The 18,879-nt window shown below is 40.9% G+C and overlaps 1 protein-coding gene across 1 annotated transcript in view; it reads right to left on the reverse strand.

The window, feature by feature from the left end:
• Window positions 1–8,535: 8,535 nt before the first annotated feature.
• The window catches only part of Caprin2 (caprin family member 2), a 53,670-nt gene continuing 43,326 nt past the window's right edge, over window positions 8,536–18,879 (reverse strand). Inside the window, exons 16-19 of the mRNA XM_048366938.1 lie at window positions 18,270–18,455; window positions 16,238–16,338; window positions 10,934–10,997; window positions 8,536–9,443 (exon numbers count right to left, since the gene is read on the reverse strand). Of these exons, the coding sequence (XP_048222895.1) occupies window positions 8,878–9,443; window positions 10,934–10,997; window positions 16,238–16,338; window positions 18,270–18,455 (917 nt within the window). The 3' untranslated portion in view covers window positions 8,536–8,877. The remainder of the gene's footprint in view (window positions 9,444–10,933; window positions 10,998–16,237; window positions 16,339–18,269; window positions 18,456–18,879) is intronic.

An 18,879-nucleotide genomic window follows, 5' to 3' on the forward strand; every position in this document is an offset into this window, starting at 1 on the left:
AAACAATTCCAGGAGTTTAGAGTGGAAGTCTCAAAGGACATCCAGGAAGCCAAGAAAGAAATGAAAGCAAAAATGGATACAGTGCAAACCTCCGTTAAAGAAGACCTTAACACCTTGAGAAGCGAAATGCACAAAAAAATAGATTTAAAATACAACTCTTTAAAGGAAGAAATTTCCACGATCATAGCTCCCTGACATCCATAAACTCCACACTTGAATCCACAAAGAATTGACCATATTGAAGCCAGAATCTCTCTCTTGGATGATGATGCAGCCGACAAAGACCAGAAAATTACCACAATCCAAGAAACGGTAAAGCTCCAGGGCAGACTAATCCAGGAGCTAGTGGACAAAGACAAGAGATATAATCTGTGCATAATTGGAATAGAAGAAGGAGCCAAATACCAGAGCAGAGGGCTTCAACATATTTTCAATAAAGTGATTGCAGAAAACTTCCCCATTCTCACAAGGGACCTCACCCAGGTAACCCAAGCTTGTAGGATGCCTGGCAGACCAGACCCAAGAAAATCCTCGCCCAGGCACATAATAATCAAGACTACGGATCTCAAGAATAAGAGCAAATTTTGAATGCAACCAAAGTGAGGAAAGAAATTTACTACAATGGGAAAAGGATCCGAATAACAGCAGACCTCTCCAACCAAACCTAACATGGGCGAAGAGAATGGAAGAACACCATCCAAGTCCTACAGGCCAACAATTGCCAACCCAGAATAAAATATCCAGCGAAGCTAGAGTTCATATTTGAGGGAAAAACCAGATCTTTCCATAGCAGAGAGGATCTAAAGGAGTATGTGAATAAAAAACCAGACCTACAGCGAATTCTAAGAGGGAAACCCCACTCAAAAGAAATCGTACAGGACACACAGACAGAAACAGAAAGAAACTACAATAGCCAGAGCCCAACAGAAAGAGCAGCTCACTAAAGACAAGAAAAAAAGACAGGAAAAACAGCCTAACAGGAAAATGGAAGGGGAAAAAAAACAGTCTTATCCTTGATCTCTGTGAATATAAATGGTATAAACTCTCCGATAAAGAGGAGCAGATTGGCAGAGTGGATCCGCAAACAAAAAGTTGCCATCTGTTGTCTACAAGAGACCCATCTTACAGCAAGGGATAAAAACAGGCTCCGAATGAAAGGATGGAGCAAGATCTTCCAAGCAAACGCACCTACCAAAACGGCAGGAGTAGCCATCCTGATCTCAGACAAGCTGGACTTCTTATTAAAATCAACTCAAAAAGACAAAGAAGGACACTACATTTTAATACAAGGAGAAATCCAGAACCAAGACATCACAGTGATGAATGTATATTCACTGAACAAAAGAGGCCCTACATATGTCAAGCAAATTCTCACAGAACTACAGAACAAGATAGACACAGACACAATCATAGTGGGTGACTTTAATACCCCACTCTCTCCAAGAGATAGATCCAACACCCAGAGGATTAGCAAGGGAGCTGAAGACCTAAGTAACACCATATCCCAAATGGATCAGACAGATCTTACAAAATCTTCCACCCTACAGAGACCCAATACACCTTCTTCTCAGCAGCCCATGGATCATACTCCAAAGTAGACCATGTCATAGCCCACACAAAGAACCTCAGCAAATACAAAAGTATTGACGTCATCCCATGTATTCTATTTGACCACAGTGGAATAAAGGTAACCCTCAATAACAACGGTTACCGCAGAGGCTATACACATTCTTGGAGGCTAAACCCCTCACTGTTATCTAACACTTGGCCCACTAACCAAATTAAAGAAGAAATTAACGAATTCATAAGCCACAATGACAATGAAAATACATCACAAAGGAACCTATGGGATACAGCTAAAGCAGTACTGAGGGGGAAGATCATTGCCCCCAGCACTCACATTAAAAGAATGGAAGCAGACCAGGTAAATAACCTCACGATGAAACTAAAAAAACTGGAGAAACAAGAAATGATCGAATCCAAAATGACTAGAAGGAGAGAGATCACAAAGATTAAAGAAGAGATAAATCTGATTGAAAATAGAAAGACCATTCAACAAATAAATAAGACTAAAAGCTAGTTATTTGAGAAAATAAATAAAATCGACAGACCCCTCACAAGACTTAGAAAAAAAAGAAGAGACTCATATACGTAAAATCAGGGATGGGGCTGGGGATATGGCCTAGTGGCAAGAGAGCTTGCCATGTATACATGAGGCCCTGGGTTCGATTCCCCAGCACCACATGTACAGAAAATGGCCAGAAGTGGCACTGTGGCTCAAATGGCAGAGTGCTAGCCTTGAGCAAAAAGAAGCCTGGGACAGTGCTCAGGCCCTGAGTCCAAGGACCAGGACTGGCCAAAAAAAACAAAAAAACAAAAAAGTAAAATCAGGGACTCCACCAGAAAAATTACAACAAGTACACACGCTATTCAAACAATCATAAGGAACTATTTCCAGAACCTCGACTCACTAAAAAACAGTAATTTTACAGAAATGGATCAATTCTTAGAGAAGTATAAACTCCCCAAACTGAACCAAGAAGAAATAAATCAACTAAATAAACCAATAACTTACAGGGAAATACAGGGGGTAATCAAGAGCCTCCCAACAAAGAAAAGCCCAGATGGATTCACCAACGAATTCTATAAAACCTCTAGTGAGGCGCTAAAACCAATACTCCTCAAACCCTTCGGCGAAATAGAAACAGAGGGAGAAATCCCAAACTCATTCTATGAAGCTAATATTATACTCATCCCCAAACCAGGCAAAGACCCAACAAAAAAAGAGAACTACAGACCAATATCACTAATGAACACAGACGCAAAGCTCCTCAATAAAATATTAGCTAACAGGATCCAAAACTGATCAAGAAAATTATACATCATGACCAAGTAGGCTTCATCCCACAGTCACAAGGATGGTTCAACATCCTAAATCAATCAATGTAATTCACCACATCAACAGAACTAAAATCAAGAATCACATTGTTATCTCAGTCGATGCCCAAAAAGCCTTTGACAAAATACAACATCCATACTTATTAAAAGCTCTGGAGAGCACAGGAATAGATGGAACATTCCTCAAAACAATAAAAGCCATATAAAACAGACCAACTGCTAACATTGTATTAAATGGGGAGAAACTAAAATCATTTCCCCTAAACTCAGGAACAAGACAAGGATGCCCACTCTACCCACTTCTTTTCAATATAGTGCTGGAATACCTAGCCATAGCAATAAGACAGGAGGAGGACATCAAAGGGATCCACATTGGCAAGGAAGAAATCAAGCTATCCCTATTCACAGATGACATGATCTTATATCTGAAGGACCCAAAAAACTCAGTCCCCAAACTCCTACACCTAATAAACCATTTTGGCAAATAGCAGGTTACAAAATCAATCCACAAAAGTCAGCAGGTTTTCTGTACACCAGCAATGTATAAGCAGAAAAGGAAATTATGGAAATAATTCCTTTTACAGTAGCCAAAAAAAGAATAAAGTACCTAGGGATCAACCTAACCAAAGACATGACGGACTTATTTAATGAGAACTATAAAAATCTAATAAAGGAAATCAAAGAAGACACAAGGAGATGGAAAGACCTCCCATGTTCATGGCAGAATCAATATAGTGAAAATGGCCATATTGCCCAAATTGTTAAACAAATTCAATGCAATCCCCATCAAAATCCCAGCCACATTCTTCACCGAAATACAGAAAGCAACCCATAAATCATATGGAACAGCAAAAGACCTAGAATAGCCAAAGCAATTCTAGGCAAAAAAAAAAAAAAAAAGCAGCGCAGGAGGTATCACAATACCAGACTTCAACCTCTAATATAGAGTCATCGTAGCAAAAACAGCCTGGTATTGGTATAAAAACAGACCTGAAAACCAATGGAATAGAATTGAAGACCCAGAAATAAAACCACACTCTACAGTCAACTGATATTCGACAAAGGAGCTAAAGACATACAATGGAATAAACATAGCCTCTTCAACTACTGGTGCTGGGAGAACTGGGGAGCCATATGCAGAAAACTCAAAGTAGATCCAAGCCAATCACCATGCATCAAGATCAACTCAAAATGGATCAAGGACCTCAACATCAGACCTGAATCCTTGAAACTACTGAAGGACAGAGTAGGAAAGACACTAGAACTTATAGGCACAGGAAGGAACTTCCTGAATAGAGTCCCAGGGGCACAACAAATAGGGGAAAGACTCGACAAATGGGACTACTACAAATTAAAAAGTTTCTGCACATCTAAGGACATAGCCACGAAACTAGAAAGACAGCCAACCATATGGGAAAGGATCTTTGCCAGCACAGCAACAGACAAAGGCCTGATATCTGTCATCTACAGAGAACTCAAAAAACTAAGCCCCTCCAAGCCCAGTAAACCAATTAGGAAATGGGCAAAGGAGCTAAAGAGAGACTTCACAAGAGAAGAGATAAAAATGGCAAAGAAACATATGAGGAAATGTTCAACATCCCTGGCAGTAAAGGAAATGCAAATAAAAACAACCCTGAGATACTACCTCACTCCAGTTAGAATGGCCTATACTCTGAACTCAGGCAACAACAAATGCTGGAGGGGATGCGGAGAAAGAGGAACCTTTCTCCACTGTTGAGTGTAAACTAGTACAACCACTCTGGAGAACAGTATGGAGGTTCCTCAAAAAGTTCAGTATAGACATACCCTATGACCCAGCCATACCACTCCTAGGCATCTATCCTGAACAACAGGATCCAGGATACCACAAAGACACCTGCACATCCATGTTTATCACTGCACAATTCACAATAGCTAAAATATGGAAACAACACAGATGCCCCACTACAGATGAATGGATCTAAAAAGTGTGGTTCCTGGAGTACTACACAACGATTAGAAATGATAAAATAATGGCATTCGCAGAGAAATGGTCAGAGCTTGAACAAATAATGTTGAGTGAGACAAGCCTACAACACTGTGAACAAAAGTACATAGTCTACCTGATATGTGATTGTTAGGGGGAGGAGTGGAGAACAGTAGAGATCATGTCTGTAAAATGGCAAACTTCTTTTCAAATAGTTATTTCCACATATTTTGGTCAGTGACTTTACAGTATGTCTCTAAAACCAAACAATTACTAAATAAACATAAAAAAGACTAGGATAGGCCTGGGGATATGGCCTAGTGGCAAGAGTGCCTGCCTCACATACATGAGGCCCTGGGTTCGATACCCCAGCACCACATATACAGAAAATGGCCAGAAGTGGCGCTGTGGCTCAAGTGGCAGAGTGCTAGCCTTGAGCAAAAAGAAGCCAGGGACAGTGCTCAGGCCCTGAGTCCAAGCCCCAAGACTGGCAAAAAAAAAACAACAAAAAAAACCAAAAAAGACTAGGATAGACCTATCAGAGGATCACAATAGCTCAACAGCTATGTACATATGATTACATAAGATGAGGCTAAGCAAAATGAACTCCAAGAGATGGAAACAGGAGGATTTTATTGTTGTCCTTACGTGTAACGTACTAGGTGAATTTCCTAAGCGTACCCCCTATGGTCACTGCACATGATTTTGGTACACTGGATATTGTATATCAATGCTTATCTGAACTAGGGAAGGGAAAGAAAAATGAGGGTGTAACAAATAAGACAGGAAATGTACTCACTACCTTATTATGTAACTGTATGTACCCCCTCTGAACATCACCTTGTCAATAAAATCTAATTAAAAAAAAAACAATGCAAGTGCACTGCTAACAACAGCCAAGATATCGAAACAACCCAGATGCCCCACTACAGATGAATGGATCCCCCAAATGTGGCACCTGTATACTATGGAATTCTACACAACCATTGGAAATGATAAAATAATGGCATTCACAGGAAAATGGACAGGACCAGAACAAATCATGTTAAGTGAGACAAGCCAAGAACAGAGACAAATGGTGCATGGTCTCCCTGATATGCAGGTGTTAGAATCAAATTGCAGAGACCTGACAAAGAAAACAGGACCCAATATACCAATATACAATGAGACCCAAAAAAAGGACAGTTTGGGGCTGGGGATATGGCCTAGTGGCAAGAGTGCTTGCCTCGTATACATGAGGCCCTGGGTTCGATTCCCCAGCACCACATATACAGAAAATGGCCAGAAGTGGTGCTGTGGCTCAAGTGGCAGAGTGCTAGCCTTGAGCAAGAAGCCAGGGACAGTGCTCAGGCCCTGAGTCCAAGCCCCAGGACTGGCCAAAAAAAAAAAAAAAAAAAAAAGGACAGTTTTGGGGAGAAATGCACCAAAAAGTAAGACACAAGCACTACTTCATATGTACCCAAAATGAAAAGAACTTGAAAAGAACTCTGAAGATAAGGAAACAAGCAACTTCTTAATTAATCTTAATAGCATTTAGAGGACCCTATATTCTTTACCTCACATATGGTATATACATGTGCACATCTGAGGGAAGATGGTAAGAGGGCAGAGAATGAGTGGAAAGTGGGTAAAAAAAAATTACAGTAGAGGGGGGCCCAACAGTTGCAATGGACAATGATGAAAGTGAACTAGGGGTGGGAAGGTTGGCCTAGTGGTAAGGCGCTTGTCTGGCATGCACGAAACCCTGTGGTTCCATCCCTCAGCATGACATATGTAGAAAAGGCCAGAAGTGGCACTGTGGCTCAAGAGGTAGAGCGCTAGCCTTGAGCAAAAAAAAGCCAGGGACAGTGCTCAGGCCCTGAGTCCAAGCCCGAGGACTGGCCAAAAATTAAAAAAAAAAAAAAAGGGAACTAAGCAACTCAAGGGTGGTGGGGAGAGGGAGGAGATGAGAGAAAAAGAGGGAACAGATTAGCAAAAGGAAAGAAATGAACATATTGCCCAACCCAGAAGAAATTGTTTTATTGTTAATGTTCATAGAGTTCATAAGCATTGTAGATTAGAATGTCGATGTCCATCACTGGGAAGGCAAAAAAATGATGAAAGCAGGGGGAGTGGATTGAGGGGAGGAAAGGTGGGAGAAAAACAAGGAAGTGGGTAACAAGTATGACAAAAAAATGTACTCACTACCTTAAGTATGTAACTGTAACCCCTCTGTACATCATCTTGACAATAAAAAGAAATAATCAAAACAGAAAAAAAATGCAAAGGCTGGAAGTGTGGCTTAGTTGTAGAGTGCTTGCCTAGCATGCGTGAAGCACTGGGTTTGATTCCTTAGCACCCCATAAACAGAAAAAGCCAGAAGTGGTACTGTGGCTCAAGTGGTAGAGTGCTAGCCTTGAGCAAAAGCAGCTCATGGATAGTGCCCAGGCCCTGAGTTCAAGCCCCAGGACAGGCTAAAAAAAAATGTGCAAGGACAGTGCCTAGATCCTGAGTTCAAGCCCCAGGAGCAGCACAAATACATACATACATACATACACACATACATACATAAAACTGGGCTGCTCTGGTGGCTCACTCTTGTAATCCTAGCTACTTAGGTGACTGATAGCTGAGGATTATGGTTTAAACCAGCCCACGTGGAAAAGTCCTTGCAACTCTTATCTCCAATTAACCACCAAAAAGCAAGAAGCAAAGCTGTGGCTCAAGTGGTAGTACACCACCCTTGAGTGATAAAGCTGACAGCACCCAGACCCTGAATTCAAACCCCAGTACTAGCACAAAAATAAATACACATCTTAGTTAGAGGTAAGCAAGCTTATCCAAGATCAGTTAGTCACAGCACTGTCTAACAATACTTTTTCATGACTTAGCACTTTGCCTTTTTTTTTTTTTTTTTTTTTAGCCAGTCCTGGGGCTTGGACTCAGGGCCTGAGCACTCTGCCACTTGAGCCATAGCGCCACTTCTGGCCATTTTCTATATATGTGGTACTGAGGAATCAAACCCAGGGCTTCATGTATACAAGGCAAGCAAGCACTCTTGCCACTAGGCCATATTCCCAGCCCAGCACTTTGTCTATTCAAACTAAATCTAAGTTGAGAAGCTGGAGTGGCAATACACACTTGTAATCCCAGAACTAGGCCAGTTGAAGCAGGGAGGATCACTGAAGCCCTTCCACAGGGAGAATTAAGTCCTGCCAGTGTAGAGCAGAGCATCACCTATGAATTCCCTATAGTATCTTGTCTATGACACACACGGTAGGTGCTAAAGGCATCTGGTAAAGGAAGAATATGCTCTTCCTTTTTTTTTTTTTTAACGTCTGAGACAGGGACTCAAAGTTGGTACCTGACGCTTTTTGTTCATTTGCTAGCACTCTACCAACTGAGCCATGTCTCCCACTCCAAGAATCTGATCCATTACCAAAAAAAGAGCATTCAAGGACTCAGTCCATGGAAGACAGATCAGATCACTTAATGAATTAAATGCATTAACAGATTAATGATAAATCTCTAATAAAATGACATTACAATGTCCTCATATGTAAGTCTTCATATTTTAAAGAAGGGCATGAACACATAAATAAATAACCCAGTGTTGTCAGTGCTTATTTTTTAAAAATTAGCTTACCAGCTAAATGTTTAATCAGGTAAGAACAACCAACAGTGCAGGTAAGTTTTTTTATTGAGGCACAACAAGGCATTGTAACTTGCCCAAATTTGAGGCAGTCAGTTTTAGTAAGCTGAACTTTAATACAGTTAAAGGATTAAGTGCAAACGATACACATTCACAGCCTGACTAGTGAGGCTACAGCACAAATTATAAAGTGCCAGGTTAGTGCTGTCATTCAGCTTGAAATTTCCTACCCAGGAAGAAAACAAAAAAGGAAGGACCTCCTGCTTTCTCCAGGAATGAAACCATTTTCCTAAACCAGTCACCAGGGCAAGGCCCATTTTCCTTCCTTCCCTCTCACTAAATTGAACACCATCCATTCTTTCATGGCCAATTCACTACTGGCTCAATCTTGATAAAGAAGATAGCCTGAAAAAGTAGAATACTTCCAGCTACTTCCATAAATGGCTCCCCGGTGCAAGCGTAGCCATATCTGGTCTCCCTGCAGGAGCTGAAGAATAGCATGGTTGCTAGCCGTCTCATGATCTGGAGCACCGTCGTTGGCGTAGGCAGACACCAAGACCTCCTCGTTCTTCATGAGGTTGACATACAGGGGCACGTTCACAGCCAGCTTCAGCATGTGGAAAATGAAGACGTAAGTGCCATTCACGGGACAAGTGAATCTACCTAGCTGAAGATCAAAGGTCTCTCCCAAGTTGTTCAGCAGAAGATCAAACACAATTGGTTGGTCCAGAGACCCAGGGGCCAGGTTGGAGGTTCTGGCTGCCGAGAAGGCAACACGCATCTGCTGAGGCAGGGGATAGACATGCACAGGCAGGATGGTGGCCGCTGGGCTTGTCACCGGCACTTCTACGGGGGTCATGCTGCGAGAGTCTCCTTGTCCAGAGTCACCGCTGTGAAAGGTATCATCGTGCTCTGGGCTGCTCACCTGCGAGGAGTCACTCCACCCTGCTGTTTTATTAGCAACAGTGAGTTTCTCATAATGAAGCAGTTAGCTTTGAACACAACATTTAACATTAGTCGGGTACTGAAACACAGATAAAGATACATTTAATAATAAATTCCAAAGAAAATGCAATAAAATGTGACTAGATTAAACTTTCCTAGATTTTTTTTTTGGCCAATAGGTTTATGATACTGTTCTAAAACTACAAGGGACCTAGATGATCTTATCCGATTGCCTTTGGGTCCCAAAAAGGTTAAACTTCCCAAATGTAACTAAGATTAACAAATATTAAATCTAAAAAACTGAACACTATTTTTTTTAGGGGGGAGAAGGCAGTACAAGGGTTTGAACTCAGGGCCTTGTACTTGCCAAGCATGTACTCTATCACTTGAGCCATGTCATACATCCTTTTTGTTTTAATTATTTTTCAATATAAAGTCTGGAGTTTATGTCCACAATCCTATTTATGCCTCCTGTATAATTCGGATGACAGATGAGTCACCATGCTCAGTTTTTTATTGGTTGAGATAGGGTTCCTAAAGAATTTTTTGGCCTGGGCTTGAGCCATGATTCTCCTGATCACTGCCTCCCAAGTAGCTAGGGTTACAGAACTAAGCCACCACACCCAGTTACAGTAATTATTTTCTCAATTTAACTGAATCTTTTCATAGCCCCTTGCATTTTCAAAAGTGTTTCTAGCCTGGCATTGCTAGCTCACAACTGTAATCCTAGCTATTCAGGAGTCAGATCTGAGGATTACAGTTCAAAGCCGGCATGGGAAGGAAAGTCTGTGGCTCTTATCTAAAAAAAACTACTCAGGGGCTGGGGATATAGCCTAGTGGCAAGAGCGCTTGCCTCATATACATGAAGCCCTGGGTTCAATTCCCCAGCACCACATATACAGAAAATGGCCAGAAGTGGCACTGTGACTCAAGTGGCAGAGTGTTAGCCTTGAGCAAAAAGAACCCAGGGACAGTGCTCAGGCCCTGAGTCCAAGGCCCAGGACAGGCAAAAAAAAAACTACTCAGGAAAAGCTGAAAGTGGAGCTGTGGCTCAAGTGGTAGAGTGCTAGCCTTGAGGAAAAGATGCTCAGGGACAGTGAGAGAAAGCAGCCATTTCTTCCCCCAGATGAGAGCCCCTGGAGCCTGTGTGAGTTATCTGAAATTCTAGTGAAAAGGTCCCTTCTATGTGTATGTTTTTTTCCAGAGTTGAGTGCTCATTTCTCAGCCTTATCATTCTTCTGTAATAAAAGTAGTGTGTATCCCTCAAAAAAAAAAAAAAGAAGACACACGCTTTTAACTATATTTACAATTTTGGGTTCTATAGCTTTTCTAGTAATCTTTTATCTCCTTTGATAATTTAGTAGTGTATTTAAGCAAACTGAAAACTTCAACAAGAGCTGAAAGCAATGTGTTTTGGAAAGATGGTAACAGTTGTATAGAATGAATTAGAAACTAGAAAAAATTTGGAGACACAAACTACTCAGTTCCCTTACCTCTTGAATTTGCTCGAGGACCACCAGATGCCCCTCCTTGTTTATAACACTGCTGGAAATTATCCTAAAATGAACACATGAATATTTACCATAGCACCAAAACTACCAGATAATAGTAATTACAGTGGATTATAAATATAGTACATAAAACTGGATTATTGACTGATAAGTCAATTTTGAGATAAGGTCTCACTATGTAGCCCAGACTAGCCTAGAACTCATTTCCCATCTCATCCTCCCTAGTACTAGGATTACAAACATATGCCACTGTGCTCAGCTAAATCCTCTTTTTCTTTTCCTGCTGGTCCTAGGGCTTGAACTCTGGGCCTGGGCATTGTCCCTGGACTCCTTTTGCTCTACCACTTGAGCCAGAGAGCCACTTCTGGCTTTTTCTGTGATTAATTGGAGGTAAGAGTCTCATAGACTTTCTCGCTCCAGCTGGCTTGGAACCGAGATTTGCACATCTCAGCCTCATGAGTAGCTAGGACTGCAGGTGTCAACCACCTTGGTGCCTGGCTTCTAAATCCTCTTAATTCTTCATCTAGCCTTTCCCATCAAAGAGATGTTGACAAGCACTAGGAAAAACAAATGAAGGGTGACAGTGGCAATTTTGCTCTTCTGTTAATTAACCTGACCAATTAGATGTTATTTCCAAAATAATAAAGCATTTGCAGAATACCATACAAAAAGCACAGTGCTAGGTGACAGAAATTAAGAAGTGTAACCGTGGGGGGAAATGAAGGAGGAGGTAACAAATCGTGCAAGAAATGTACCCACTGCCTTACGTATGAAACTGTAACCCCTCTGTACATCACTTTGACAATAAATAATTATTCAGAAAAAAAAAGAAGTGCAACCTAGGTCCTAGGTCCCTCCTCAACATAAAAGGACATGGGAAAGCCAGAACAAGAGCAGACTTCTCCAAACCAGCTTCTGAAACTTCAAAGACTAATACAAATTATATCAGAGGGAGTTCTTTGTTTTAGTTATACTGTGAGTGGGTCATCAGTGGCTTATGCCTGTAATCCTAGCTATTCAGAAAACTTGAGATATGAGGATTATGGTTGGAGCCCAGCCTGTGCAACAAAGTTCCTGAGACTCTTATCTCCAATTAATCACAGAAAAAGCTGAAAGTGAAGGTGTAGCTCAAACAGTAGAGCACTGGCTCTACTGTTAAGCAAAAAAGCTAAGGGACAACACCCCAAGCCCCCCAGTTATTGGCATGAAAAGAAAGAAAGAGGGGGGGTTTGGAATTAGGGAGGAAGGGAGAAAGAGAGGGAGAAAGAAAGAGAGAAAGAGAGGAAGGAAGGAAATAAGGAAGGAAGGAAGGAAGGAAGGAAGGAAGGAAGGAAGGAAGGAAGGAAGGAAGGAAGGAAGGAAGGAGCGAGCAAGCTAGGTGTTGGTAGTTTACACCTATAATCCTAGCTACTCAGGAGGCTGAGATCTGAGGATCCTGGTTCAAAGCCAGCCCAGGTTGGAAAGTCTGTGAGACTCTTATCTCCAATAAACTACTGAGAAAAGGCCAGAAGTGATACTGTGGCTCAAGTGGTGGAGCACTAGACTTGTGCACAGAGAGGCTCAGGGACAGAGCCCAGGCCCTGAGTTCAAGACCAACAAAGAGAGAGAGAGAGAGAGAGAGATTGTGTAAATGTATCTATTGCCTAGAAATATGATTCAAAATATTAAAATAAATGTTAAGGGAAAATATTCTCTCAAATACAAAGGAAGTCAGTCTCCAAACAACTCATGAAAATAATAAAAAAAACAAGGCAATAAAATGCAATAAAAACAAGGCACAGGGCACAATAAAAATAATTATGTCTCTCTACCATATGACCCAGCCATACCCTCCTAGGCATCTATCCAGAACAACAGGATCCAGGATACCACAAGAACACCTGTACATCCATGTCTTGCTGCATAATTCACAATAGCCAAAATATGGAAATAACCCAGATGCCCCACTACAGATGAATGGATCCAAAAATGTGGTACCTGTACAATGGAATTCTACACAGCAATTAGAAATAATGAAATAATGGCACTTGCAGGGAAATGGACAGGTCTTGAGCAAATAATGTTGAGTGAGCCAAGCCTAGAACACAGAGAACAAAGGTGCATGGTATCCCTGATATGTGCATGTTAGGAGGAAAAAAAAACAACAAAGAGACATGACAAAGAAAACAGAAGGGGGAAAATTAGAAGAAGAAGAAGAAGAAGAAGAAGAAGAAGAAGAAGAAGAAGAAGAAGAAGAAGAAGAAGAAGAAGAAGGAGGAGGAGGAGGAACAGATTACATGAAGCAAAAAAAAAAGATATATATACATATATACCTGATATGGAAGGAATTGTCCTACAGTTACTAATCATAGAGAGCATAAGCACTGTAGACTAGATAGACAATGGACATTAAGGATAAGATCTGTTCATTTTACTTCATGTTTTGGTCTTTGAAAAAAATAATTAAGAAAGCAAAGGTGGTAGGGTGGAGGAAAGGAAGGAGAAAAACGAGGAGAAGGATAACTGGTATGACAAGAAATGTGTATGTAATCACTACCTTAAGCATGTAGTTGTAACCCCTCTGTACATCATTCTGATAATAGAAAAAAAACAACTTCACTACAAAAAAAGTAATTATGTCTCATTACATAGACTCCCAGAGCCCTCTCACAACAGCAACCATTATCAGTGTTATATTTCTTTAAAGAAATTTAAAGCAGTAAACAAAAAACACAGTATGCATTATTAGAACAAATCTAACACTAAAGTCCATGTGAATCAACAGTCTTTCCTCACAGGCCCAGCAGATCATGTAATAAAAGCTAATATCCAGTGTCACACATATAGCTTACACTGGGCACTGAACACTGGGTATTAGTTCATCTGGTCCTCAGAGTACCTCACAAAGAAGTCCTCACCACCCCTCAGTTAAGAGTAACTACAGGGGCTGGGGATATAGCCTAGTGGCAAGAGTGCCTGCCTCGGATACACGAGGCCCTAGGTTCGATTCCCCAGCACCACATATACAGAAAACGGCCAGAAGCGGCGCTGTGGCTCAAGTGGCAGAGTGCTAGCCTTGAGCGGGAAGAAGCCAGGGACAGTGCTCAGGCCCTGAGTCCAAGGCCCAGGACTGGCCAAAAAAAAGAGTAACTACAGAACTGAGATGGTGACACACCCAGTGTTACAGGCTACAGAACTGCTGATCAGGGATCACACTCCAATCATTTAGATTCCAAGTTGTGTTCCTCACTTATTTCCAGTACTACCTCTGCATAGACATCTACCTCATGAAATAAGCACTTTCAGTACCAATATAATGTACTTGCAGCATAGCTCAATGTATATGCATACACACACATACACAGAAACATATACAGTCACATATATGTCAAGGTGCACACGTATATATGCATTTTGATTTATGATAAGCCTATGTTCTAATAAATGTCATAAATTGGAAGCATTATAAAGTTGGGCTAAAGACAATGGTAGAGGTTCACCTATGTTTAAGGCACATAGATTTGATCCTCAATAATAATGAAAGAGAGAAGAAGAGAGGGAAGGAGGAAGGAAGGGTGGAAGGAGGGAAGAGGAAGGAGAAACCAAAGAGAAAAGAGACTACCAAAAATTTTAAAAATTTGAGGGGGAGGGTAAAAAAAATTAATGAAAAAAACATTTAAGCCAGGCACAATGGCTCCCATTTGTAATCCTAGGTAATCAAGAAGCTGAGTCTGAAGGATTTGCAGTCACTCCAAGCAGAAAAGGCCCTAAGACTCCATCTCTCATTAATTAGAAAAAAAGCTGGGCTGGAGGTGTGGCTCAAGTGGCTAGCTGTGAGCAAGAAAGCCAAAGCAAGCATAAGGCCCTGAGTTCAAACCTCAGTACTTCAAAAAGAAAATAAAATGCATTTAATTCCCCTAACCTTTGGAACAGCATAGATAAGCAGCACATATGGATTATTTATCCTAATGACTGCACAGGTGACTAGGAACTGTGGCTCCTGTGCAGTTTTTAGTGAATGCATCACTTTCATGCCACCATAAAGTAAAAATCATAAGTCAAACCACCATTTGTACATATGCCAAAGCTTAAAAAACTCTAAAGCTGAAAATGTTAATATGGTACATAAATTTATATCCACATATGACCAATAATAATTCCCAAGGTCTGTTAAAGTGGAATGTCCAAAGTCCCATCAATCTTTTATCACATGTAGTAAAGAAAATCTGAGTTGTTTGAAGTAGAATAAACAAGAGTTTAAACATAGGATGAGCTTCAGCATAACTGATAGCAAGCTAATCTGAGGGCAATCTAGTAAAACCATGAAACCTGGGAGAGGGGAAGGCTGTATGAAAATATAATAATAAGGAAATGGGGTGAGAAAGGATAAGAGGAGGTAAATTTGGCCCAAGTACATTTTATATGCGTAATGAAGGCCCTCTGGATACTTAATAAAGAAAGGGACAGGATAAAGATCATGAACCCTGGAATCAAGAGATTCTCAATCCAGTCTTAGTTCTACCTGTTAAGTGACCTTCGGTCAGTTATTTAATCTCTGAACTCGTTTTCCTTTTAAGGTGAAGGAATAAATGAGTTAATGTTTTTTAAAAAAAAATCGTATGTGTGTGTGCTAGTATGGGGGCTCAAACTCAGGGCCTCTCACTGTAGCTTATCCTTGTTGCTCAAGGCTGGTGCTCTACCACTTGAGCCATATCTCTACTTCCTGCTCTTTGCCCGTTAATTAGAGATAAGTCTCAAGGACTTTCCTGTCCAGGCTGACTTTGAACTGTGATCCTCAAACCTCAGCCTCCCAAGTAGCTAGGATTACAGACATGAGCCATAGGCACCCAGCAGCAACATGATTAATAATGTCCTTGATGCTTTCAAATTCCATGTAGCAAGCAGTTGATTTTTATCATTTTTGGACAATTAGAAAAGCTATCCACCTCAAACTTCCCCAGGACTGACATGTAGTTCTAAAGTGAAGATTGTACCAGGCACTGGTACACGCCTATAATCCTAGCTACTCAGGAGGCAGAGATCTGAGGATTGTGGTTCAAAACCAGCCTGGGCAGGAAAGTCCATGAGACTCTTATCTCCAATTAAGCACCAGAAAACTGGAAGTGGCACTGTGGCTCAAGTGGTAGACTGCTAGCCTTGAGCAGAAGAGCTCAGGGACAGCGCCCAGGCCCAGTGTTCAAGCCCCAATAAAAATAAAATAAAATAAAGATTGCACTACTACAAAACAAAGACTCTGCGGTGTTTAGTCAACAACTCTACTAAATAAAGACAGCTATTCTTACTTACCATTTGAGAATAAGGTGCTCCAGTATATTCTCTAGCTTGCAACTGCAGGGCATTATAATTTCCATTGGAAATTGAAGAAGGTCCTCTATAACTATCAAAACCTAATAAATAAATAGCAACTTACAAAAAATGATGAACAAGAGCATACTGAATTTTTCAGCTTTAAAGCTAAAATAACCTACTAATAATCCTCTCATTAGATTTATGCCTTAAGTATTGAAATTGCTGCCACAGTTAAAATCTACATTTATAAACTATTGCTTGTGATTGCTAACAAACCAGGTTCAGAAATTTACTGCTACCGAATATAGATGAGAGGGGGGTGCGAAAGGGTAGAGGTATACGTTAAGTATACTGTTATGAAAGCAATTAGGGAATAAGTACTGGGGGGGAGGGTGTGTGTGTGTGTGTGTTAGAGCTTGAACTCAGGGCTGGGTCCTGTTCCTGAATTCTTTTGTGCTCAAAGCTAGCACTCTACCACTTTGAGCCACAGCTCCACATCTGGTTTTCTGGTGGTTAACTAGAGATAAAAGTCTCCGACTTTTCTGCCATAGGCATTGAGATCTATAGATCTCAGCCTTCTGAGTAACTAGGATTACAGGAATGAGCCACTAGTGCCCAGTGGTATTAAGAATGCTGTCTTGAGGACTTTTGTTAATAACAATCAGAAACCACAATACTTGGAATCATAAATAAAACTTAAAAGAATTGGGGCTGGGAATGTGGCTTAGTGGTACAGTGCTTGCCTAGCATGCTTGAAGGCAAGGATTCAATTCCTCAGCACCACATAAACAGAAATAGCCAGAAGTGGCACTGTGACTCAAGTGGTAGAGTGCTAGTCTTGAGAGAAGCCTTGATTGCGAGTGCTCAGGCCCTGAGTTCAAGCCCCCGCACTGGCAAAAATACAAAAGGATATCACTAACAATCATTCTGATAGTTTTAAGTTCTATGTTCTTATCTGTGATATATTCTAATAGACAATAACTAGAAAAATAAGTACTGTCTAAATATTTTATTTGGGGTGCCAGTTCTGGAGCTTGAATTCAGGGCCTGGCCACTGCCACTGTCTTTGAACTTGTTTGCTCAAGGCTACCACTCCAGCTACACCTCTACTTCTGGATTTTTGGTGGTTAGTTGGCAATAAGAGCCTTAAGGACTTTCCTGCCCCAGCTGGCTTTGAACCACAATCCTCAGATCACATCTTCCTGAGTAGCTAGGATTATAGGCATGAGCTACCAACACCTAGCTTTAATTATGACATATTTTTATCAGAGGTAATTCAATTGACAAAATACAAAAAGAAATCACTCAAATATAAAAAAACCAAATTCATCCCTTAAAAAACAAGATAATTGGGCTGGGAATGTGCTTTAGTGGTAGAGTGCTTGCCTAGCATGCTTGAAACACTGGGTTTGATTCCTCAGTACCACAAAAACAGAAAAAGCCAGAAATGGCACTGTGGCTCAAGTGGTAGAGTACTATCCTCAAGCAAAAGAAGCTCAGGGGCAGTGCCCAAGCCCTGAGTTCAAGCCCTGGGACGGGAAACAACAAGAACAAGATAATCTACTTTTCTACTTCAGTTCCAGAATTAATCTGTTTTTCACATGGATGTTATGTTACAAAGAATAGGCATATTAAAAATACTGTTTAGGGCTGGGGATATGGACTAGTGGCAAGAGTGCTTGCCTCATATACATGAGGCCCTGGGTTCAATTCCCCAGCACCACATATACAGAAAATGGCCAGAAGGGGTGCTGTGGCTCAAGTGGCAGAGTGCTAGCCTTGAGCAAAAAGAAGCCAGGGACAGTGCTCAGGCCCTGAGTCCAAGCCCCAGGACTGGCCAAAATAAATAAATAAATAAATAAATAAATAAATAAATAAATAAATAAATAAAAATACTGTTTAGCAGAGAAGTCTTTTAACATTATAAATGGCAATTGTGAAAGGAAATAATATAAGATAAAACTATTTTGGGTCAAGTAAATATAGACAAAAACAAATTCAGGACACATAAAGCAGATTCAAAGCCTACCTTTATAACCACCAGGACACCGGAAGGAATTAGTGAGCAGTCTCCCGCCACGAGGACATCCTCTCACAGTTCCCCGGCTACTGATGAATGGCTGAGTAGGTCTAGGGACTACACTTGTCTGCGCTGGGTAAAAGGCAAGGCTCCCATTGCTTACTTGAATAGCTCCATCAGGGTGGTGACTTGAAGCTTAAGAAAAAAGTTTTATAGAATCCAAGAGTTAACTGGTAATCAAGGACCAATACTGGGCTGGGAATATGGCCTAATGGTAAAGTGCTCACCTCATATACATGAAGCCCTGAGTTCGATGCCTCAGCAACACATATATAGAAAAGGCCAGAAGTGGCGCTGTGGCTCAAATGGTAGAGTACTAGCCTTGAGCACAAAGAAGCCAGGGACAGTGCTCAGGCCCTGAGTCTAAGCCCCAAGACTGACAAAAAAACAAAACAATGGACCAATACTCTTTATGTTTAAAAGTCAATCAAAAACTTTAAAATATTATCTTCTCCCTTAACAAAAAGAACCACTATATACATATGTATCTATATATGTGTATGTGTAATCTATCTATATATGTATATGTATGAAATAGAATGTTATTTAGCCTTACAAA

The sequence above is a fragment of the Perognathus longimembris genome, chromosome 1 (assembly GCF_023159225.1).
Source record: "Perognathus longimembris pacificus isolate PPM17 chromosome 1, ASM2315922v1, whole genome shotgun sequence".
Classification (NCBI taxonomy): Eukaryota; Metazoa; Chordata; class Mammalia; order Rodentia; family Heteromyidae; genus Perognathus; species Perognathus longimembris.